This window comes from Eumetopias jubatus, unplaced genomic scaffold (genome assembly GCF_037043125.1).
Source record: "Eumetopias jubatus isolate StellerSeaLion01/CBP00866 unplaced genomic scaffold, mEumJub1_p1.0 scaffold_11, whole genome shotgun sequence".
Lineage (NCBI taxonomy): Eukaryota > Metazoa > Chordata > Mammalia > Carnivora > Otariidae > Eumetopias > Eumetopias jubatus.
This window is the reverse complement of record NW_028274817.1, coordinates 114,154,599-114,180,033: the sequence shown is the minus strand read 5'-3', so window position 1 is coordinate 114,180,033 and position 25,435 is coordinate 114,154,599. Positions and strand designations below refer to the sequence as shown.

Sequence of the window (25,435 nt, the reverse complement as noted above, 5' to 3'; positions counted from 1 at the left end):
TTCCTTGGGGCGGGGGGGGAGGGTTGTGTAAGATATGGTAGTTCCAGGTTTTCAAGTCTAACTTCTCCCGCCCCATCTTTGGATTAGGACACTCTCATGTACCCTGGAAAGTCAGTTCCACATACACACGTACCAGCTTTCTCACAAGAAGGGACACACATGGACAACACACACTCATACTCTCCTACCCGGGTTCTAAAAGAATAAAACCGAACTTATTTTAAAACTTTATTTCTGCAAAGCCAATCAACAAGTGTTGGAGGGAAAAAGTGTAAAAGTTATTCTTGCATATTTGGGAACAGCAAGCACTTAGTTTGAGAAAACAAGGACTTAAAATAGTTGAATCAAAGGCAGTACCCTGCTACTTGTATTTTAAAACAACCGAGATGTTCTCGCTCAACATTCCTTTCTTCCCTAAAAGCTACAATATGATACAGTACGCAATAGCTCACTTGAAAGTGCTAGAATCAGAAGGTAAAGAACGCCCTATGCCATCCCACTTACATTTCCTACTATACAATGCCTTTTTGGCGCTTGATAAACCAAGCATTCGTGTAGCATTACATACATTCAATAGAAACATTTCTTGTACTTTGGGTTTTAAGATCCTTGCCCCTCCAGTTCCGATGTTGTGACATCTGACTCTTCATCATTGTAAATATTTTCAGCCTGGAGAGGACAACCAAATAAAGGCACAGGTAAAACTCCCCATGGTTTTTACAAAATTTCCTAAAAACAGCATTTAAGTCCATCTAAGATTTTGGGATTCACTGGTCAGCGTGTTTCTGTGTTGGACATTTTTAGAGTAATTTACTTTGTAGTTTCCCCCCCAGTCTTGAATGAGGAAAACCCAGGGCCAGTGTTCTTATTTGGCAGGGGAGCCCACCTACACACCGAGCTGCCCACGCACTGCTACATTCTATTGTAAAAAGTGTTTTCCAAAAGTATTTCAAGCATCCCTGAGATGAAGCAATGGCCCCGCAGTTAACGAGAGGGTTAACACCACCTCAGAAATATCAGGTTCTTAGTACTCAGCATCCGAGAACTCGTGGCACTTTGCTTCATGCCCGTGACGCAGCAGACACTGGACCTACAGCAGTGATGCCAAGAGCCCAGCCGATGAAGCGGACGACAGTCACGCAAAGCAGAACAGAGGCTGTGTCCCCATCTGTGTGTAGACACAGATTTCTCCTGACCTGACAGGTGCATACTGAACTAAAGACTTGTTAAAATGGAGAAATGTCTTTTAAGATTATACAGGTACACCAAATTTAGAAAAGCAACAATCTATAACAAACATTTCAAATAGTTTGTTTCTTCTTTTCACTCAGGAAAAATAAATACTTTAGCTCACCATTTGCCATATCTGCATGATGTTATCCTCAGACACCGAGCAGATGACCCAAGGCTCATTGGGGTTCCAACTAAAATCTGATATCTTGGCGGTGTGTCCTCCATGAATAAACTGTTAATAAGAATTTTAAAAAGCCTTTGTTTCGTATCTTATGTAGAAGCTTTTAGAGCATCAGTCTTCCAACTGAGGTTTAAAGGGAGGGGTTTTACAGGCTTATACAACCTTAGTAATCTACCTCTTGCTTATTTTGCAAATTTTCAAACCCTCAAAAAAGGTGAAAGAACAGTACAGTGAATGTCTGGATACCCTTTGCCTACATTCCCCTGATACAAGTATGTTCACAGGTGCGTTTTCTTATACAGACATACCTAACTAAGCCCCCCGCCCCCCAAGTACTCACTCCACATCACCCAAAAGTAAGGACATTTTCCTATACAACCACAAGACCATTTCCATACCTAATACATTTAACATTAATTTACCTTCATTATCAAATATATGTAGTTCGGTACAAATAGTTAAGGCAGTAAATTTCCTTAAAGTTCTGTTATAGACTCTCAAAACTGGCCCACCCGAGTCGTCTTCTGGTTCTTCTGTAGCCTTGGCCTGTTCCCCCTTCTCCCTCTTGCTAAAAGAAAGGCACACCTCCCAGCCACCCTCCATCTTTCCAAGGTCCATCACTCAAGGTGGGGATTCAAAAAGCCAAACCAACCCGGGCTCCAAAAGCAAAGCCCCACAAAGGCTAAGCAGAGGGCTTTGCTGTGAAATGATGGAGGGGGCAAAGACTCCTTCCCTACAAGACACACCCTCATGGGAAGGCACTGGACTTTCCTTAGCTCAGAATTAAGAATCCGAAGAAACCATTCTCACAGGGACAATATGAATATACGGTTTTGGACTGAGAAGTCACACTTCCTGACAAAGTCTGATTGGACTCAGGCTGACAATTAGGTTACATGCAAGGTAACTATTTTACCTAATAATTTTTTTTAGTTGAAAAATGATAGGAGGAAAACAGCTTTTCAGAATTGTGTTACGGGGGACATAAGAGAAAATATGTTAAGACCACAGGCTTGGAATATATAAGGAGTCCTCAAATCAAGATATTGTTATACTAAAATTAGTTAGCATCCAGTTTACTACAAGTTAAGTGTCCCTTGATTTCAGGCTCTCTGGTGAAAGGAGCAAAATCCTAGTGGATCTCCTCAAGGACCATAAAATTGTTAAAGAACCATAATATACAGGGTACCCAAAAATAGCTGGAAACCTTGGAAACATGCCAAGTACAAAAATCAGTCACAAAAGACCACCTTATATTACATTTCTATGAACTATCTAGAATAGGCAAATCTAGAGACACAAAGTAGATCACTGGTTGCCAGGAGCTGAGGAAAGGAGCAGACTGGGAGGTGATAAAAGAGTAGAGTTCCTTTTAGAGGGGAAGGAAATGTTCTAAAACTGACTTGTGGCAATGGCCAATTCTGTGAACAGACTGAAAACCATTGAATTATATCCTTTAAATAGGTGAACTGTATGGTATGTGAGTTATATCTCGAAGTTTTTACCAAAGTAAAGTAAGTACAAATAGCTGGACGAAAACAACTGATAGCAATGCCTTGGCTAGAAAATACTTTAAAAACTATGAGGCCATGCATCACAGACAGACTTTTCAGATTAAGTCACTCAAAAAACCATAAACCATTTAGGTGCCGTCCATCTGTCTAGGAGAGTTTATTGAGAAATGCTCTTCTTTAATCAGCAGTGCACAGAACATGCTGGCGCGTCTGCGCGTCATCACAACCTTGTGTCACTTTCTGGCCACTGCTGTCGGGCGCGGTAACACACAGGACAAGGAGTAAGGGGATCTGGGAGGTTTGTGCCACATGGGCTTTAGTGAGCATCTCCTTTATGTACAGCTCACCTTCAAGGGCCGCCTTTACCTTTTAAAACGTGGTGGGCGAAGCCCAAGTGTGCCAAAAATTAGTACTGGCCTAAGAACTAAAAATGAGTCACAGAGGAAGGAATGACTAACTGCCACATAAATGGTGGAGACGAATGTGGATTCTGAGTGAGGAAGAACCACTGCTAAGTGTGACCATGCTCAACAGGAAGGGGACCTGAAGCATATACCGAAGAGCTCAGAAACAGGAAGAACAAGGAGCGACAGGACAGACACACCACAGAAACCTTCAAAGGGCCAAGGAGATGCCGAGTGATTCTATTAGGAGCAGGAGGGAGATGGTAGACACTTGGCACCAACAAGATCGAGAATGCTTTCGTTTTCGGGGCAGGGAACTTAAAAATCAGGTCACTAAAATATTTCTGTGCTGTTAGAAAATGTTTATTGCTAACCGAATATCAATACCTAGCACCCCCCCAAAAAAAACCCTCAGAAATACTACAAAGTGAGAATCAGTGAGAAATTATACTATTTTCCAAGAGCCCAAATGGTTCTTAAATATCCATAAAAACCTACTGTGCTCTATTTGTTATTTTCAATAAACGTCAAAACCCAGTCAGAATAACCTTCAAGACCTCCAATTTGAAATCATCTCCAAGAGCTAGCATTTGAAGTTCTGACTCATTTTCCAAATTCATGGATCAATGACAAGTAGTCCAATCTGCATATGACATTTCATCTTGCATAAGAAAGCCAATATATACCAGAAGTTCTGGAGGCCCATCTTCTGCATCTTCTGCTGACTGTTCTTCTCCAATTTTGCTATCAAGAAAGAACATAATGCTGTCATTACTGAAATTCTTGTAGACGGCATGAACGTTCACAAAACCAGCATCAGCCCACAAAGGGCATCTTAAAACATACACACTCCAGAAACAACTTATTTCTATACTACTGTCAATGACAACTTCTATATTAATTACTGGTGGGAGGGTGGGATGTTCACTTTCTAGAAATGATAAGAGCTGTTCATAACTGAGGATGCAGCACAGAAAGTGTTAATAATAAATATTAATGTAAAATTCATTATTTTTAACTGTGGCTGTTTATTACACTGGATTTAAAAGGTGAAACATAAGATACAAGCCAAGGAAAGGCTAAAATTTTTTTCCTCTCTTAACTTCAATTTGTAGAATCTGCCAGCAGTCCCAACAGTGAAATCACTCAAGTTACACACCAAACAAATATCAGCCTTGATATCTAGCCCCAAGGTGGACTTTGCTAGTAAGAGCTGTTGAAAAAGCAACCAAAATACACAACCTTCCAAGTGATACTTTAGTTTTCTTCCCATTAAACTCAAACCAAACACATGGGACTGCTAGACAATGATGTATATCCTCTGGTCAGGACCATTTTAATCTGTAATTTTATCCAATGTAATATAATTTTAATAGTACATAAGTCATAAAAGCGCTAAGAAACTACAATGCCTACAAATTTACTACTGGCACCTTTAGGGACAATTCAGCTGCCAGGGCATCAGACTTTCAAAGCTTGCTGCTTCACTTCATATAACCACTAGAGTTTTCAGTTTCTAATTTTACTACTAAAATTGTTTTCAAATAAAATAGTGTATACTCAAATGTCTGCTTTAAAGATTCCCTACATTTCCAAGATTTGATCACGGCCAGAGTTTGTTCTATACAAACACAGAACATCAGATGTTCAGAAATTTTGCAATACAAGCATTTTATTCTAATGTTTTATGCTCTATACACTGAAGGACCGGCCTACGGTCTCTGCCTTGGTTTTAATAAACTAAAAACTTAGTCTACTTCAAAGCAATACATTTAAAAGAAGTATTTTAAATAAGTTATTTCTTGGTAATTATTTAAACTTAGGATAATGACATCTTAGAGGGAAGTATATATAACTGGACAGCTTTATTAATGGCTCTAAAGGCTCAGACAAAAAAAAGTAAAGGAGTCTGAAATTAGTAGAATGGCAACTCTGAAATCAAGGTACTTTACAAAATTGGCAGGAACTCTATGAGCCCCAGAAGAACGTAAGCTCTGTTACAGCATGGTGTGTGCTTATCCCATCCCCAAGTGTATCCCCAGCAGCTACAGAGCCCACAGCAGGGGCTCAGCTCCTCAAAATGAACCAATGAAAGCACAGAAGAGCAAATGATAGAAACACCCTAAGAGTGCAGGCGTCACGTGAGCTCCAATGAGACAAGAACAGCTAACATCTATACCCCTTTCTATACCAACAGTGTTTTCAATACAATTATGTGGATCGTTAAGACATACAAACGCCCCCAACTTCATGCCTGAATAACAATAAAAACTCTCATCGTATAAATTTATTTTGCATTCCATTTGCTGATTCACTTCTATTTTACAGAACAAAGACTCTTCAGGAAGGTACTTGAAAGTTGCTTTAATATCTGGCTTATTAAACTGGGGTCAGCAAACTACTCTCTACTTTATGAATTACATCATCTGTCAGATTAGCATACTTAAGCGGTTTCTTGTCACCGGACTCAAGAGTTACCTTAAATCCCACACATTCAGGCGGCGATCAGTACCACTTGAAGCCAGGATAGTTTCGTTATGTGGAGACCAGTGGACCTAGCAACACAGATTTGAAAGTGTGAAGTATCATCTGTTCCTATGTTTGTGGGTATTATTCTAATCCTTGAGATTTTTCCATCTTCTGTTCTGTATCCTCTCCTTTCAAGTGCTCTTCAACGGCCCATCTCCTCAGCCCGCTCTCCAGGAATGTCACACCCCAATACAGGGGGAGCTTGGCTAGGAATCCCCCTAACTATCCCAGAAGCTTTTCAACATTTCAATGAAGTGTACCTTAAACCTATGCAATTTGAAACCACATACAAGGCATTTTTTTTCCCCCACTAGAGGACCCACCACACTGGACACCTTATCTAAAGAATCCTTGGATTTCACTTTTTAAACTGATCCTGTTTTGCGAGACATTCTCTACTTCTAAAATCATAATCTCACAGAGCTCCAAGTTACTTCCCACTAGTTAACTTATACAGAAGAGGAACTTAAAAAAAAAAAATACACAGCATGCCTGCTATAAAAGCAAAAAGATTTTAAATTTCCCCCATCAAAAAGTTACTAAAAACCTGACAGAGACACGAGAAAACCACCACGTACCTGGAAAATTTCATCTTTATGAGATTCAAAGGTATGGAGTTTTAACTTTAAATTACGCAGATCCCATAAAGCTACAGTCTGAAGAAAAATAAATGAAAAGTTCATTTGTGCACTTTACGTAAGAATTTTAGACTATCTCACTGTAGCATTAAGAAAACTGGATTCATAAACACCCAATATACAAAAACTGAGAAACCTTATCTGCAGAGCCAGTTGCAAGAATGAACTCGCTGTAGGGGTTGAATGACAGGCAGTTGACCTCGGCAGTGTGCGCATCCACCAGGTGGCTTGGCTTGGAGGTGGTATTGGACCTGGTGTCCCATCTAAAACAGAAAAGCACAAGGCACACAGCACAAGACGAAGCCACCCGCCCCTCCCTAGCTTCTCACACCTGTTTCCATGTCCGCACCACTCCACAACCCCCTTATCTCTGCCATGCTCGCTCCTTCACAGACACCCCAACCACATACAAAGCTGCCAATTTGGATTTCCAACCGAGTGACATATTCTAAACCTATAGAAAATAAATTAGGGCTATCATTTCCAGTTTGTTTATTAGATTCCTGTCTTAATACCAACTATTTCAAGCATACACCAACTACTACATATAGAATAACGTAACAGTTTGATACCTACAACATAGCCTTGTCAAATTTTACTATTTGGCCACATTTGCTTCAGTTAGGAGTTTCTTTATGAAATAAAACACATTATAGGTGGCTGAATGCAGCCCTGTGGCCATGACCTGATATAATCATTCTCAGCCCTCATCTTCAAAGTCACCACGACACCGATTTTGACATTTACCACTACCAAGCATGTTTCTTCATATTTACTTATCTGTTTTCTTTTCTCGAGTAAAAAATGGTGTTCATTTATATAGCACAGTAACTTTTATGCAAAAAAGCCATTACACATGTATGGTTTCTTGTATGTCAATTATACTTCACTGAAGTTTTTAAGGCCAATATATAACTTAAAAAAAAAAAAAAAAACAAACCACAGGCCACCACAATCACTGATGGTCCTTCAGGACACCCATATAGCAAGACCCCACTGAAGCTTCCACCTTACATCATAAGTTTCTGATCATCAGCAACGGATCCAAATAAGGACTCGTGTAGCAGATGCCAGGCCACATCCTCTACAACAGCCGAGTGGCCAGTGAAGATAGCTTTAGCATCCACAATCTTGCCTTCCTTTGGTCCTGCATTTATATCCCACAGACAGACAGTCTAAAGAAGGAAAAAGCAAACAACCTTCATTAAAAAATTATTTAACGACGGGGCGCCTGGGTGGCTCAGTCGGTTAAGCGACTGCCTTTGGCTCAGGTCATGATCCTGGAGTCCCGGGATCGAGTCCCGCATCGGGCTCCCTGCTCAGCGAGGAGCCTGCTTCTCCCTCTGACCCGCCCCCCCCATTTACTCTCTCTCTCTCTCTCTCTCATTCTCACTCTCTCAAAATAAATAAATCAATCTTTAAAAAAATAAAAAAAATTATTTAACGAGGGGCACCTGGCTGGCTCAGTCGGAAGAGCATGATCTCAGGGTTGTGAGTTTGAGCCCCATGCTGGGTGTAGAGATTACTTACATAAACAAACTTAAAAAAATTAACTATATAAAAGGTAGAAATAAACACAAGAGAGAAGAAACAAGCAAAAGTGAAGCTTCTAAAACAGAAGAGTAGATACGCTTGTAGCATTCATCCTCTGAGACGCAGAGGCCAAGGAAAGGGTACGATAATGGGGACGGGGAAACCAAGCACGACGGCAGGCAAGGGACATTCAGGTTCGAGTTTCTACCGACATACCTTCAGGCAAGTATCCAAAGTTCATCTAGATTACACAACGCAACACTGAGAACCCAACATTCAGTATCTACTGAATACATATTTGTGTCCTCAAAATTCACACAGGGTTGGGAGACTGGAAATTAAAACTAAAACATGCTTCTTAAACAGCAAAAATATTTGGATAAGTCTTTCACTTCACAGTAGAAGCCACTACAAACATTAGGAAGTGGGACAGGTGAATAACCCAGAAACCCCAACTAGGCTATTTTGAGAGATCAAAGCTTAAGGGCCTGAGGACAGATCCCCACAGCACGCTCCTCAAAACATCAGCAGAACCCAAGGAGAGGCCATGGGCCTTCCCCAGGCCTCAAAGATCACAGATCAGCAGGCTCTGGGACCTGAGCCTTCAAATGACAATCATCACAAAGTTAAGAGGAAAGTTTTTATGAAAAAATATTGCAAGCTATCGGGGCGCCTGGGTGGCTCAGTCAGTTGAGCGTCTACCTTCGGCTTGGGTCATGATCCCAGGGTCCTGGGATCAGGTCCTGCATTGGGCTCCCTGCTCGGTTCTCCCTCTGCCTGCCTCTCTGCCTACTTGTGCTCTCTCTCTGTCAAATAAATAAATAAATCTTTAAAAAAATATTGCAAGCTATAAGGCAATGATTATCATCGAAACGATTTAAAATAAAAGGTAATTCCATTAAGGTGTATTTGCTGCAATAATTCCACTGACACTGGTATGGGGTTCATCTCTTTGAAAATCACTTTCTTATCTCAATTTCTATAACGAAGCTATTTCCCAGTAATAGCTATTTACCCAATAACAAAAAAAAATAGTTTTACGTAATACACACACTTAGTCTTTGTTGATACACAGACACACAATTTACAAGCACTGAAGAGAAAGGAACATGTAGAGCTCTAGTCATCCTCCCCTGCTCATTTCAGAAGGATCCTGGGAACATGAGCAAGATGCCTGGCACATGCAGTGCCCTTGAAAAACAGTCAGCTATTATTATAACTAGCAACTCCCAGCCTGGTGTCTTCAAAATGCACTAGTAATTAAGTTACTGAGCGTAACTCATCCTCCCTGTTTCAGGGACTCAACCACGCCCACTTTGAGGGAAGTGGAGGAAAGCTTCCTTTCGGAGAACTAAGGAAGACCCTTGCTTCCCAGCCTCTCTTGTGGCTGGAACAAGATGTTGGCTCCATCAGTCTGACCATGATTTTGAACTGTGAACATCAACAGGGAAATCTGTTCTCATGACTGCGAGTGTGTTGGGGGGTGCACAGCAGAGAGTAACATCCACTGGTCTCTTCTGTTTTAGGCCATTTTCTAGCCAGCACAGCAATTCTGTGAGCTACTCTGCCCAATGCCCTTCTGATAAATTCCTTTTCTGTTTGTATCAGCCAGAGTTGGTTTTGGTTGCTTGCAGCTAAAGATTCTTAACTGGGCCAATTATCCACTTTCAATATTTAAAAAAGCATAACAGAAATTGTGACCAGTAGAAATATAAAGAAAGTCTGTGACGGGACAGGCCCTGTTCCAGGCAGGAGGATATACTAAGGAAGAAGGTAAAGAACCTATGGCCAAGTTACAAGATGTTTCAAAAGCTCCAGAAGTCTACTCTCAGCTCTGGGCTGGTGTTATAGGAAACATGTTTTGCTTACAGTATGGGATCCATGAAGGAAGGTATGGAGCTGTACGTGGCAAGAATGCTACAAACATTGATCTATAATAAATTAACAAAATCACTTTGCATTTGTGTAGTACTTTTGTTAAAATACTTGTATTAAGGATGCCAAGATAACTCAATAGGGAAAGGTTAGTCTTCTCAACAAATGGTGCTAGAAAAAACTAGATAACCACATGTGGAGAATGAACTTGAACCCCTACCTCACACCATATACAAAAATTAACTCAAAATGAATAAAGGACCTAAATGTAAGAGCTAAAGTTGTGCAATTCTTAGAAGAAAACATAGATGTAAGAATCTTTGTGATGTTGGATTATGTAATGGTTTCTTAGATATGATCTCAAAAGCACAAGTGACAGAATAGAAACTACATAAACTGGACTCAAAATTCAATTTTTGGGCTTTGGAGGACATCACCAGAAGAATGAAAAGACAACCCACAGAGTGGGAGAAAATCTTTTGAAATCCTATCTGATAAAGGACTTATATCCAGAATATATAAAGAACTCTTACAACGCAATAAAAAAACAAAATTTAAAAACAGACAAGGGATCTGAATAAATATTTTTCCAAAGAAGGTCTATAAATAGCCAATAAGCACATAAAAAGATACTTAACATCATTAGTCATCACCACCACCAGGAGATAAACCACCCCGCCCCCACCAGGACAGCTATAATAAAAAAGACAGACAACAAGTGCCGGCGAGGAAGTGGAGAAACTGGAAGCCTGGGGTACACATTGCTGGTGGGAATGTGAAGTGGTGCAGCTGCCTTGGAAAAGCTTGGCAGTTTTTCAAAAAGTTAAATACAGAGTTACCATATGACCCAGTATTTCCATTCCTAGGTAATTACCCAAGAGAAATGAAAACCTACATCCACACAAAAACTTATACAAAAATGTTCATATAGCAACATCATTCAAAATAGTCCCAAAGTGTTAAAAAAAAAAAAAAGGAAAAAGCCCCAAGTAGAAACAACCCAAATGTCCATCAACTGACAAAGAATCACTTCTGGCATACCCATATAATGGATTATTCAGTCATAAAAAGGAGTGACATACTGACCTATGCTTCAACATGGTTGAAAAACTTATGCTAAATGAAAAGAAGCCAGACAGAAAAAAAGCACATATGATTCCATTTATCTGAATTATCAAGAAGAGACAAATCTACACAGATAGAAAGTAAATTAGTGGTTGCCAGGAGCTGGGGGAAGTGGGGAGTGACTGCTTAATGGGTATGGAGTTTCTTTTTGTGACATTTGATGAAAATGTTTCAGAAGAACTTTTTTTTTTTAAGATTTTATTTACCTATGAGAGAGAGAGAGAAAGCACAAGCAGGGGGAACAGCAGGCAGATCCCTGTTGAGCAAGGAGCCTGATGCGGGGCTTGATCCCAGGACCCCAGGATCATGACCTGGGCCGAAGGCAGACGCGCAACAGACTGAGCCACCCAGGCGCCCCGATGAAAATGTTTCAGGACTAGATAGTAGTGATGACTGCACAACTTTGTGACTATACTAAAGCCAATGAAATAAAAAACTAAAATGTAATTTCTGTTTATCAGGCCTCACAAACACTTCATAGTTTCCATTACAAAGATACACTTTGAAATAATGGGACACCTTTTGCCCACCTTCCTTCCATTCTAAGGCTGCTTCAAAAGAGCTCTGTGGAATTCTAAGGCTCCAGCAGGGCAGTATGATAACCATTGCTCTAAATCCTGTGAAAATGTTATCACAGTAATCAGGAGTATTATCTTAGGAAACCTTTCTCAACAATACAGCGCTCCTTCAGCGCACAGCTCTCCACGACAGTCTTTAAGTACATGAGATTAGAAAGAATAGGTCTCTCACATGATCATCCGATGCACTTAGGAGATGTCCACTCAAATTTGAATTCCAGGAAAGACCATAGCCTTCCTTTTGGTGGCCTCTTAACCTAAGATCAGGATTACATTCTCCACTTGGGTCTAAAAAAGAAAAGAAACACATTAACTACTAAGTGATTTTCTGTTTATCAGAACTAGTAAAAGCAATCCTTACTCCTCATTGAATGAGCCATAACATTCATTACAATGCTTGAAGAAGCATCACATACAAACGATGACTTAGGACTTGGTCTGACCCAGAGCCACCCTGAAAAGCTGTTCTCTGTGCTTCACTTCAAATACTCAATGCAAACCAAGTCTCAAGATCATAAAGTGACAGTTCCTTTGCAAAACCTAGTACTAGCTCCAACACAAAATACTGAAAACTCCAGCTATACCCTCAAATTTCAGTGGTGGCAACCTGCCCCATCTCCGGATCAATTTTTTTCAAACCGGTTTGTGAGGAAAGAGTTAACACAGCAGGTCTGGTTGCTCAGTCCTTGCATGTCTCCAGGGTAGCCCGCAACCATGACTGACCCTTAGCCAACCTCTAGGAATGTGACCCTCACAAAATTCTTCATGTCACCGACTGATGAAGTTGTGTATGCCCAGAGCAGTGAGGCGTGCTGTAGCAGCTCATCAAGACTTGCAGGATTGTTTAGCAAGATTCATGATGTATCTGGCTTCACTGTTGGGGTCCTGAGTTGCCCTTACCATGGGTGGTCATAGAACAGAATGTTGCTATGTGATCAGAGCTCTATAAAAACACCAGATCCTGAGATTCAAATAGGCTTCCCTAAGCAGAGACATACATGCCCCTTTGGTCTGCTGCTAGAGAAAAAGCACGTTCTACCTGGCTCTGGTGGGGAAGGACTCAGAAGCCGGTGCCTAACCTCTTTAGACTCTGCCTGCTATCTATCTTTTCCTCCTGCTTTTGCTCTGTACCCTCTGCTGTAATAAACCCTAGCCAGGAGTATAACCTGTTGGGAGGTCCCGTTACATCAACTGAATTTTGAGGGTGCTGACGGGACCCCTGAAACCATTTTTAAACCTTTAAAAATTATAGATTATACTAGTCTGAATGATCTCAAAGCAATTATCTCAAATCAAGAAAAATGTTCAAGCAATGGCCTGATTTCATCACTACATACCTGGTTTAGCAGGGTGCTTTGTATAGTCAAAAACCAGCACATCAGAAGATGGTGTTTTTGTAGCAATGATGTGAGGATTCTGCGGCATGTAACGAGCACGATTTACTTCTCCTTCATGGTTAATTTTAATTTCACATTCGATTTTTCCTGTTACAGAACCAAAGCCACCAAATTCTAATGTGAGAAAAAAGAAACACATACACTTATGATTAAAAACCACAAGTCATTTAGTGTAATCCACCCAACAGATTTTAACCTGACAGAATACAACACAAATTAGAGAACACAAAAATACGGGTTTTTTTTTTTTTTTTTAAGATTTTATTTATTTGACAGAGAGAGACATAGTGAGAGAGGGAACACAAGCAGGAGGAGAGGGAGCAGCAGGCTTCCCACAGAGCAGGGAGCCCGATGCGGGGCTCAATCCCAGGACCCTGGGATCATGACCTGAGCCGAAGGCAGACGCCTAACAACTGAGCCACCCAGGCGCCCCAATGGGTTCACTTTCCACTTGGAATTAATTTATTCTCAAAGCCCATTTGAATTGGAAAATGTTGATAGCTATTTTATGCAAGTTAATTGTTTCACCTTGGATTTAGAATAAAGAACTGGCCTCTTTCAGTTGTGAAGAGGATGTAATTATTCCCTAAAATCAGAAATCCATGCTAATTAACCCCCCCAACCCTAAGACATAGACATATTGGTTCCACCGATATCGTGGATACCAAATTCAACTGCTAGTGGAGTGCCAAAGCTAAAACGAGGGGGCTAACCTCTCTATCTGGTGTGTAAGTAAGACTACAGTGTTGAGGGGCGCCTGGGTGGCTCCGTCGTTAAGCGTCTGCCTTCGGCTCAGGTCATGATCCCAGGGTCCTGGGATCGAGCCCCACATCGATCCCTGCTCAGTGGGAAGCCTGCTTGTCCCTCTCCCACTCCTCCTGCTTGTGTTCCCTCTCTTGCTGTGTCTCTGTCAAATAAATAAATAAAATCTTAAAAAAAAACTACAGTGTTGAATAGTTATTAAAAAGGCCTTGGAAAAGCAACAAAGTCACATAAAAAGTGTAAGGAACTTCTGAGAAGCAGCAAGATAATAGCAGAAAGAATACAAGTAGAGAACATCTAAGCAGATAAGGACAAATAAGATCATTTTCTTTTCTTGTGTTCATAGATTAAGAACTCAAATAGTTGCTAAAAAAAAAACACAACTCGAATAGCTGCTGACGCTTAAAAAGTTGGGAGGTTTCATATTGTAACTGTGTTATTTCTTCCTGACCTATATTGCTGCTTCTCTGCACATTCCTTTTTTGTTCCCCCTGTGTCTCAGGTTAGGGAACACTAACTCAAATGCCTAATGGAGCCAGGCAGGTAAAACAAGTAAAACAGACTAGCTGGGTCCTGGAGAAAACCAACTGAAAGCAGCAAACCGTTTCTCAGTTTCAGTCAGCTCTTGCTGTATGGGAATGCTTAATGAACACTGGCTCCCATGGTTTAATATTGGCATTCAGCCATTCTTCTCTGTGGCAAACATAGCTTACACAACCATATACACAATCACCTCTTTCCCTCTTAGCACGGTCCCTTTCCATCCCTCCCATGTCAATTGGAGAAATTGGCCCAGCCTTTCTAAGATTGCCACTCATCCTGAGACTCTGCTTCAAACCTGCCTCGACCTTGCTCTTTCAACCTACCACCCAACCCTCCACCCACCCCTCGTGGACTCCAAGGGCTCTAACGTTTCTAATATAAAGACACTCAAGTTCCCTAATTCCTTTACTTAAAACAACCTGAACAGCTCTCCTCTTTAAAAAAACAAAAAATGGATTTCCAGGTAAGATTTACTTTCAACACAGGGCCTTGTTTTCTCAAATTCAAAAGTTTGAAAATAAAAACCACTATTTTGGGGCGCCCGGGGGGCTCAGTCGTTAAGCGTCTGCCTTTGGCTCAGGTCATGGTCCTGGGATCAAGCCCCACATTGGGCTCCCTGCTCAGCAGGAAGCCTGCTTCTCCCTCTCCCACTCCCCCTGCTGGTGTTCCCTCTTACTGTGTCTCTGTCAAATAAATAAAATCTTCAAAAAATAAAATAAAATAAAAACCACTATTTTAATAATAGTATGCATTAAAAAATACCGTAACTGAAAATAAAAATAGGTGTTAACCGTGAATTATTTCAGTCACTTGTTGGAATGCAATACACTGAACAAGTGACTTCAGTAACTTAATACATCCATAAATTATGCGCAAATTCTTAAGCCAAACGTCCAATAAATACATACTTTAGGATTAAAAGCCACTAAAAATTTCTGATTACAATATTTACAGAAATAATGCATAAGGTCATAGGGAAATGGACTGTGAACTGTGGCAGTGGCAAATGGATAAAATCATTTTGGAAAATAGTTTTATACTATTTTAAGCTGACAATGAATATACCATACGACTCAGCAATTCCACTCCACTAGATAAATTTTCCCACATGTGTACAAGGAGACATGGCAAGGATGTTCACTGAAGCACTGTTTATAAGAGCAAAATACCAAATAGATGCAATCCAACTGCCCCCTGGTAGAAGAATGAATAAAGTAAGGTTTAATCACAATGGAATACTACACGGCAGTTAAAAGGAGATAGATATCTACATGGTATACGCACATACACTAACAGTACCCAAAGAAAAAAGCTGGGGAAAAAACCCTTTATATATATTCACTATTGTATGAGTAATAAAAATACAAGCAGTTAAAAATGGCACACTAATTTCAGGACAATGATAAATTCTTCAAAGGGAGGCAAGTTAGGAAAGCAGTATGGGGTGGCAGGACTTTATAATGTTTTATTTTCAATAAGAAAAAAACTAAAGTAAATTCCTTAAAATGTTAAGATTAAACCTTTCAGGGCCGTGCAGACAGCACTAACCCAACAGGTCTGGTTGCTTAGCCCTCATAACTCTGTGGGACACTGGGACCATGAATGACCCTTGGCCAAGTCCTAGGAACATGGACCTCAGAATGTTCTTAACGTCACTGATGGATTGATGATTTTGTGGTGTACACCTGGAGCAATGGACCATGCTGTACCAGTTTGTCAGGGTTGCTTTGCACAAATACCAAGATTGACAATATGCACCTGGTTTCATTACTGGGGTCCTGAGTTTCAGTTGTCTTTTTTTTTTTTTTTAAGATTTTATTTATTTATTTGAGAGAGAGAATGAGATAGAGAGAGCATGAGACGGGGGACGGTCAGAGGGAGAAGCAGACTCCCTGCTGAGTAGGGAGCCCGATGTGGGACTCCAGGATCATGACCTGAGCCGAAGGCAGTCGCTTAACCAACTGAGCCACCCAGGCGCCCGAGTTTCAGTTGTCTTAACTGGCTGCCAGCAGGATGTGCCTGTGAACACAACCCCCACAAAAGCCTCAGATCCTGACACTCAGATGGGTTTCCCTGGGCAGAAGAGAGATTCTGCACATGTCCCTGTTGTTTGCTGCCAGAGAGAAAGCACATCATGTGCGGCCCTGGAAGAGACTTGTGCCAGACCTCCCTAGACTCCCTGATGTGTATCTTTTCCTTGTTGCTTTTGTTTTGTATTCTTTACTGTAACAAACTTTAGCCACGAGTATAATTTGCTATGAGTCTTGTGAGTCCTTCTAGCACAATGACCAACCTTGGGTGATGGTGGGAAGACCAAATCAGGGGAATGTATGTTTGGAGAAAAAAGGAAGTCAATAGCTTCCATAAAAAAAGCCATTATTAACTGGCACATACACCTCCTGACTTCTTCCTATGCAAACCCAATGCATATTACTACTTTTTACCAAAATGGGTACTATAATCATACAAACGAGTTACTCAATTTATCTTGGATACCTTTCCATACTAAGGCATACAGATTTGCCTCACTGTGAGTCTGTGTAAAATTTCAGATTTATTGCATTCTTAGGAACTGCTGCATAGTAACTCATACCACAATGTGTTTAACCAATTTCCTATGAACTAACATCTAAGTTGCTAGGTTGATCTTAATTTTTCAATCCTGCAAATAATGCTATTGTGAAATCCTTGTGCACATGTGTGCAAGTAGTTCTATGAGATAAACTCTTAAAAGTTAAACTGCTAGGCTAAAAGATATTATTAGAAAACTGTAATAATATATTAGGAAAGAAGACACACTCCCTTAAACATCAATACTGGAATATATGGTATACTTACCACCCTTCTCACTGTCACAGTGGGAAGCATCAAACTGTGCATCATCGTTCGGAATATGGACTCGAGCAACCACGAGATGATTCTGCTCATCAGATGTGTGAGTCCCCAACACCAGCCAATGAAGGGCATAATCCTTTCCTTCCGGTCTGTTTAGGAAAGAAAGAAAGTCACACTAACCCTACAAGAAATCAGTTGCTAACAAATTCAGTCCATCACCAATCATACTCATAATCACTGACTTCTCACCTAAAAAATATCTTCCATTTTAATAAACTAGACACTTCTAATTTTCCAGTAAGAGGCAACAAGACAGAATGGAAAGTTTAAGCACTGAGCCAGAAAACTGGGTTCAAATCCTGGCTCAAACTAAAATTAACTACATTCAATTCTTTAAATCACAACTTCTTGGGGGCCCCAGTTTCTTCACCTAAAAAACAGGTTATGAGTGCAAAAGGCATGAAAACTCTTTATTAATGTTCATGGTGCTTAAAGTTTATGAAATGGGGATTCTCAATTTTATGGGGGGAGGGGTATCTTTGTTACTTTGCTCTATGGAACTTATTTTGAGGCTAAAGAACCTACTGATGCTTCTTGGCACCCTGGTCAAAAGAGTGATTTTTTTACATCTGTATCTATTAATGATGTTTTCCCATTTGTAATATCTAGAATAGCAATTTGCACCTGTGCTCCATGGTCCCACCTCAGTGAAGATGGCCAAGACATAAGGCTCTGGGCCCCAACACCAGACAAGTTAGGCTATTTATCTGTTTCTAAAGTTCAATTGTATAAAGGATTAATAGATTTTTAAAAAGGCTTGAGGGTTGCTTCTACAAATGTTAATTTACTAATAACTAAAAAAAATACAAGATGAAATTTTACCAAGATTTGGCTTAACGTAAAAAAGAACAATAAATACATACACAACTCCAAGAACAGAATAACGCAGCCAATGGCTAAGCAATAGCAACTTGTTTGAAAAAAGACATGAGTCTTAGTCAATGTATGTTCGGGGGCCAAAAATAGGATATAGCTATCAAAACAGTTAATTCCATCTTAGATGAACTTATATGGGGAGGGGGGAGGCAATGCATGTGAGCGCTCACCCACTTATTTTTATTTTTTTTAAAGATTTTATTTATTTGACAGAGAGAAAGACAGCCAGAGAGAGGGAACACAAGCAGGGGCAGTGGGAGAGGGAGAAGCAGGCTTCCCGCCGAGCAGGGAGCCCGATGCGGGGCTCGATCCCAAGACCCTGGAATCATGACCTGAGCTGAAGGCAGACGCTTAATGACTGAGCCACCCAGGCGCCCCTCACCCACTTATTTTTAAATGAAAAAAAAAACTTGGAAAATTAGGCTCTAGGGCGCCTGGGTGGCTCAGTTGGTTAAGCGACTGCCTTCGGCTCAGGTCATGATCCTGGAGTCCCGGGATCGAGTCCCACATCGGGCTCCCTGCTCAGCAGGGAGTCTGCTTCTCCCTCTGACCCTCTTCCCTCTCGTGCTCTCTCTCTCTCATTCTCTCTCAAATAAATAAATAAAATCTTAAAAAAAAAAAGAAAATTAGGCTCTAAGCAACGTACTTTAGGAGGACTGAGACAAAACAAAATCTTTGTAGCTCAAAATGAAAGGGAACTTAAACATCTCATTAAAACCATTTGAAGAGAAATAGGAATGCTTGAGAGAAGGGAGGCACTGCAGAGCATTATTAAGGCTAACATAAAAAGGAAGGAAGTGACTTTTTAGGGGGTTAAACAGAAAAAAGAGGACCTTTCTAAGGAGCAGGGTCCCAACATAGACAGGAGAATCTAAAAAATTCCTCCACTCTAAAATTCAATTCATATATCCCCTGACACAATAATCATACAAGGATTTTTTTTTTACTGGAAATCCTTTCATCTCCATGATTAAAATACAAACTTATTTTCCTGAACCAATCAATATTACAATGTTTTCCTCCAATGCTAAATGCACCTTCTGCATTAGGCAGAAGCACTAATGTTAAAAGACCTTGTCCATTTCCAGTGCCAGCATCCTTTGATCACTTGGACTTCACTGCTAAGAAATTCACCTAACAATCACAGATTATCACAAGGTTATTCTCAGTAGCACTGTCTTAGTGGCAAAAGACTGATAACAACCTAAATATCCATCAATAAAGAACTGATAACATAAATTATAATATATTCATAAATGGAATTCTATGGAGCCCTTAAAACAAAAGAGCGTATCTAAGCATGCTGATAGGAGAAAATCTCCAGTATAAACTACTAACTGTAAAGTCAAGTGAATAACTTGCTACCATAAAAAAAGAGCGGAAGGGCACCTGGGTGGCTCCGTTGGTTAAGCGTCTGACTCTTGGTTTCCGCTCAGGTCATGATCTCATGGGTCCTGGGATTGAGCCCCCTGTTGGCCCCTGCACTCAGCCAGGAGTCTGCTTAACTGTCTCTCTCACTCTCTCACCCTCTGCCCCTCCCCCTGCTCATGTGCACATGTGCTCTCTCTTAAAAAAGATGGAGGGTAGATAAGTATATATACTTATTTCTGGAAGGATGGGTAAAAAAAAAAAAGCCAAAAATGACCCTCTGCTCTGGGTAATAAAACCAGGAGAATAGGGGACATGGAAAGGGAACTTGTATTTCACTGCATGCACTTTGTACCACCTGAATTTGAGTGATTGCAAAGATTTTTAAATAGAGTGTTAGTCTCAGTATGTTTAATAACAAATTATTTAATAAAAGATATAGAATAATGAAATTATTTCTTAGAAACACCTAAATAAAAATTTTTACAAGGCAAATCCACTATGTGGACAATTACCTAACTCAGTTTAAGGACAAGAGTTCAGAAAGTGCAAGTAATTATTAGGAAGTATGTTGTATGTAGTATGTAGGTAGAAAGCAGGCCTTGGGGCGCCTAGCCTAGGTGGCTCAGTCGTTAAGCATCTGCCTTCGGCTCAGGTCATGATCCCAGGGTCCTGGGACTGAGCTCTGCACTAGGCTCCCTGCTCAGCGGGAAGCCTGCTTCTCCCTCTCCCACTCCTGCTGCTTGTGTTCCCTCTCTGTCTCTATCTCTGTCAAATAAATAAATATTAAAAAAAAAAAAGGCAGGCCTTATGAGGTTGACTAGGATCTAGTTCCTCAAAGACTCAGGGAGTTAAGAGTAGCCAACATTTCCAGTGTTCCATACAGTAACAAAACACAATCACAGTCCCTTCATATTCCAAACAGAATCCTGCAAAAGCACCACAAAGCCATCCTCAACATCCAAGAATGCAGGCTGGCTGGCATTTTCTTGCATTCCCAGAGCAACTGCACATCCCACAACCAGATCCCACTTCTTTGTATGCAAAGAACACCATGGAATACATAATTTAAGGTATTTTCTGTTAAGTTCTTAACTGTTAATATAAAAGCAGTATGGGGGGAGGCTGGCTGGCTGGCTGAGTAGGTGGAGCATGTGACTCTTGATCTCAGAGTTGTAAGTCTGAGCCCCACGTGGGGTGTACATATTATTTAAAAACAAAAATCTTTATCTGGGCCAAGAACTTACAGATTTATCGTCTTTAAAATTGTTACACAAAACATATCATAGGTAACATTTTCAAAAGACATGAATAAGCAGTTTTCATTGGAATCCAAATAGAGAAACACAATTATTACACTCTAATAAATTATTTCTGAATACAAAGGGGTGGGAAAATCAGCATCAGTCACCACTTACTGCATACTTACTCCATGCCAGCACTTTAACAGTGCATGATCTTATTTAATTCCCTCAAAAGCAGGCAGTCACAACGGCCAGCACCTCCACTTATCAGCTTGGAGACAGAGACTAACCAACGTGCCCTAATTTAGCTACTAAGAAGCAGGGGGCAGGATTCAAACTCCAGTTTCTAACCTTAGAGTCCCACCCACCCCCGCTGTTTTCTACTGTTAAGGTAGGTCAAAAAGATCCAAAAGAATGTAAATTAAGCTGTTAAAGCTTTTAATTTAATTAACAGCAATGCAGAGTCAAAAATACATGGTGCTGGGGCGCCTGGGTGGCTCAGTTGTTAAGCGTCTGCCTTCGGCTCAGGTCGTGATCCCGGGGTCCTGGGATCGAGCCCCGCATCGGGCTCCCTGCTCCGCGGGAAGCCTGCTTCTCCCTCTCCCACTCCCCCTGCTTGTGTTCCCTCTCTCGCTGTGTCTCTCTCTGTCAAATAAATAAAATCTTAAAAAAAAAATACATGGTGCTCAAAATGAGAACCTGAATACCCTTAAGTATTTGATGCTCAAAATTGTTATGTCAGTGCTCAGAAGTCTCCATTATTTATTTATTTCTTGGCTACTCTTCCTACATCTGTGTATCTACACTGTGATTTTTGGGAACCCCAATGGAAGCCCCTACCTGTAAGGAAGACAATGTTTGCATATGGAGAATCTGGCCACTGAAGGAGTAACCTTATATAAAATTTACTTGCTCTTATTTTCATTACTTGTCTCAAAATCCCCTTCCTAGTTTTGTTAGTCCTCATTAAATTATATGCTCACAATACCTAAATTTAATAGTTTTAAAGTACATGGCCAAGTTCCTACTAGAAAAAGCACAAGCGCATAAGAAAGGTAGTCTAATACAGGGCTGGCCTCAACTCTGGGATACTCAGTTTGGGCTCAAAATCACCTTCCACCACTTACAGGCTGTGTGATCTTGGGAATTTTACTTAACGTCTCCACCCCCGTTTCCACAACACAAGGATGATAAAAAGTAATCACAGTATAGTTCTGAGTATTAAACCAAACAACGGGACACAAAACTGTTCAGATGTGCCAGGCCCTATTTTAAGTGTTCAATAACACCAGCAATTATTACCAGGGAAATTTTAGAAATGGCTGAAAAGAACACTCTTATGAAGACCAACAACAGCCTCAAAGTGTATTCCACCCTATTAGCCAATAACATCTTTTCTTTGGTGAACTGTTGCTAAATGGTTTTCCCCTTTGTCAATTAAAATCTATTCATATGGGGTAGCTGATTACATGAATGTGCTCACTTCATAGAAATCCATCAAGCCATATGCTTATGATTTGTGCACTTTTCCATACATACCCTATTTTTCAATAAAGTTTTAAAGAAATCCATTAGTCTGGGCCCCCCCAAAATGCCACTCTTTATTTAAGCCCAAGAAATATCAAATATGTCAGGTGCTTCCCACGAATATCATTAATCACACTTTATCCCCACACTTACGTATCAGAAACCATCCCATAAATCACGTTTTGAAAATATAAATCACCTGCCACTCCATCCAAAGGCTAAACTGATTACACGCTCATGTTCTGTGTGTGAAATGCCAAAACTAGGAAATTAAGGACAATAGTTAAATCTATGCAAAGTAAAAGTTGCCAGAAACCCTTACTTAGTCACTTCAGGAAGCCACTGAACGGTAAGACTCGGCCACTGAAGAGCATGGGTCATAACCAGGTCATAGAGAAACGGTGTATTCTTCTTCCAGATTTTATATTCTTCATTGATGACACGCTCCTCCACAGTATCTTCAAACACTGAAATTTGGAGAAAGCCCATACAATTAAGTGGCTGAGAGAAATCGAAGTCAGAATCTGTACACAGATACTGGAGGTCACCTCGAGATGGCCACACCTAATCCACTCAGCTTTACCTCTAATTTGGACACGAACTAACTGCTCTTCCAGAATGTGGAGAAACTATTTATTAACACCAGGAAGCTTATTTTTTGCACTTAGAAATCAATACCGCTTGCGTATACAGAATTGGGTAATTACACAGACAACGATTTTGTTTCGCCAGTTACAGCTGTTCGCACCTGTTCTAAGATGACGACCCATATGCACAGGGGCTCCAAGACCCACCCGGAGAGACGAATCCACGTGTAGCAGAAACCCCTCGGCCCGCTCCCTCCATCCCCCACCAGGAGCGGCCTCCGCTCCCACGAAGCCCGCGTCAGCAGCCATAGGCCGGCGTGTTCCAGAATCCCCCGGACAAGGGCCGCGACCCCGAAGCGGTCGACGCGCGCGCGTGGAAGGAGCAGCCGTGTCCGCTTTCCGGTGGCGGAGGCCGCCTCCGCCCGAGAGCCAAGGGCGCCGAAGGGAGCGCCGCCGCCGGGGGGGGGGGGGAGGGGGATTGGGGGGGCGGAGGGGGAAGGGGGCCCAACCCGCGGCCCCACGCCCGGCTCCGGAAGTGCTCGGAGCCCTCCGCGCCGCGATCGCGTACCGAGTAGGCCCCTCGAGGCGCGCGCCTAGCCTCGCGCCCGGCCCCGCCCCCTGCTCCTCACGCCAATTCGCGCCTTTCGCCGGCGCGTGCCGCGGCCTCGCGCGCCCGCCGCCCCCCGCGGTCCCGGCGCGCGCCGCCCCGCAGGGCCTCTTACTCTCTTTACTCGCCATCTTGCGTCGGGTCGTTCGCCCCTCGCCGCCGCTTCGGACTCCCCTCGCTAGCCAACAGCAGCCCAACCGCAGGCGTTCCTGCCTCGCCCAGGCGCGTCACACTCTTCTAGGTCTCGAAGCGTGAGCTCCGTCTTACAGCCTGGGTGCTTCCCAAACGCTGCGTCCTTCTCTCCTGCCTCCTCCCCGCTCGCGGGTACCGAGGTCTGAGGCGCTCTTCTCTCTCTCTCCAAACTTGGAACGAGACTTTTCAACCCGCGCCTCCCAGCCCGCCCAGGCAGCTGAGCGCAGGCGCATCCGCCCTGGGAAAAGTGAGAGGCGGCCGAGAGGCGGGCCTGGGAGCCAACGGCTCGGTCGTTTCAACCAATGAGGCGCGGCAGGCAGGTTTCACGCGGCATTTGGAGGCGGGCTTCTGGGGGTGGGCGGGGCGTTCCGCGGCAGGAAGTTGGCAAGGCGCAGGCGCGAGGACTCGCCCAGCGCTCCCAGGGCCGGGCGCGGGGGCGGGTTGGGGGGCGCGCGGGGGTGGGGCGGATGGGGGCGCGGCGTGCGGGCTGCGCGGGGGCCGCGAGCCCCGGGGCCGCGGGGCGTGGCTGCTTGCAGCGGCCGTGGCGGTGGGGTGGGGGGGGCAGGGAGACTGTCGCCGCTTAGCCAAGCAAAATCTCAGAGCGAGGGAGGAAAATGGTTTCTAGTCTCGAGAGATTACTGTGCCCTCAAAATCTCCCCGATAATCACGGGCATGCAATTCTGTGCACCCTGAAAGGTTTCCCCCCGGCCGACTGGCTTTTCCTGGGGCCCGGTCGAGCTGAGGTGGGGTTCGTTGGAGGCGAAGGGAACCTCTTAGAGGCCGCGGGCGTTTTTGACTGCTGAAGCCGCTGGGCCTCCCCGTTAGGCTAAACCTGCGGCCTGTACTGGCACAGGCCGCCGACAGCTCAAAACTGACTTGAATAACATTTTCGTTTGTTCGCACATTTGGGTCCTTAAAATGATTTGCGGCCTCTCGAACTGCAGAGAATTGTGTCCCTACCCCGGCGTCCTTGTCTCCGTCCCAGTCCTGGACCCTGCTGAGTCATTCCTGTCACCTGCAGGGGTCCCAGAGCGACCCCACTCCACGATGGTGAAGCTGGGGAGAGCTGCCCTAAGCTGACCCGGGATGGCTTGCTTGAGGCCTGCTCTACCTTAGAACTTGGTAGCCCCTGAGGAGTGCGTGGGAGTGAGGGGAAAGTGGGCTGCAAGGCCAGAAGGGCCAGAGGGTACCGGGCTGGGGGAGGTGGCCAAGATGCCTACGTGCAAAGGGAACCTCAGTGTACATCCAGACTCGGAGAGAGGCTCTCCCTGCAAAAGCACCCCAGAACATTTGCTGCCTTGATATTTTCCAAGTGCTTTCACGAGAGTGACCCTGGTGATCCTCAGACGAAATTGTTCAGTTGCCGCTGTGATGCTCACTTTTCTGATCAGGAAACAAACTCAGACGTTACTCTAGTCGGTGGCAGAACCAGTAATATTACCTTATATAGAAATTTACTGTCTGGTGTCTCTGCTTTCCAATAGGTTACAATTCATTATTATAACACTCTGCCTTCATGTCAGGCCCAGGAATCTTGTTAGGGACTTAAAGCTGGGGTGGGGCGGGGCAGACGGGCAATGCGGCTGGAGAGGGACTAGGGTTGGAAGGTGTTTAAATAGCACAGCTCTCATATTCTAGAACACTGCTTGGCAAATGTTTTTCTGAAAGGGGCCAGAGAGTAAATATTTTAGGCGTTGGGAGCAACTACTCAGCCCTGCCACCTTACAGTGAGAAAGCAGCCGCAGACAATATGGATGAACCTGGCTGTCTTCCAATAAAACTTTATAGACACTGAAATTTCATATAAATAATTTTCACTGAATTTTC

The 25,435-nt window shown here is 42.7% G+C and overlaps 1 protein-coding gene across 2 annotated transcripts; it reads right to left on the bottom strand.

Moving 5' to 3' along the window:
• Window positions 1-67: 67 nt before the first annotated feature.
• Window positions 68-23,854, bottom strand: RBBP7 (RB binding protein 7, chromatin remodeling factor). Of its 2 annotated transcripts, none has more exons than XM_028092572.2 (12): window positions 23,532-23,854; window positions 22,545-22,689; window positions 17,151-17,296; window positions 12,948-13,094; window positions 11,783-11,898; window positions 7,514-7,674; window positions 6,636-6,762; window positions 6,440-6,517; window positions 5,811-5,887; window positions 4,019-4,076; window positions 1,355-1,465; window positions 68-669 (listed from the first exon to the last, which is right to left on the bottom strand). In XM_028092572.2, exons 1-12 carry the CDS (start codon window positions 23,545-23,547, stop codon window positions 601-603), a joined length of 1,251 nt encoding a protein of 416 aa, XP_027948373.1. In that variant the 5' UTR covers window positions 23,548-23,854; the 3' UTR covers window positions 68-600. The 2 variants fall into 2 exon arrangements, with proteins under 2 accessions (XP_027948373.1, XP_027948372.1); XM_028092571.2 differs by having other exon boundaries at window positions 70-669; window positions 12,948-13,121.
• Window positions 23,855-25,435: the final 1,581 nt, after the last annotated feature.

Bases quoted from the DNA above. Each gene is read 5' to 3' on its own strand.
- RBBP7 (XM_028092571.2), bottom strand. The intron at 6,518-6,635 runs GTTTCTCAGTTT...ATTTTTCTTCAG, and splicing joins CAACTGGCTCTGCAGATAAG to ACTGTAGCTTTATGGGATCT. The intron at 1,466-4,018 runs GTATATATTGGC...TCTTATTAACAG, and splicing joins ATGGGCCTCCAGAACTTCTG to TTTATTCATGGAGGACACAC.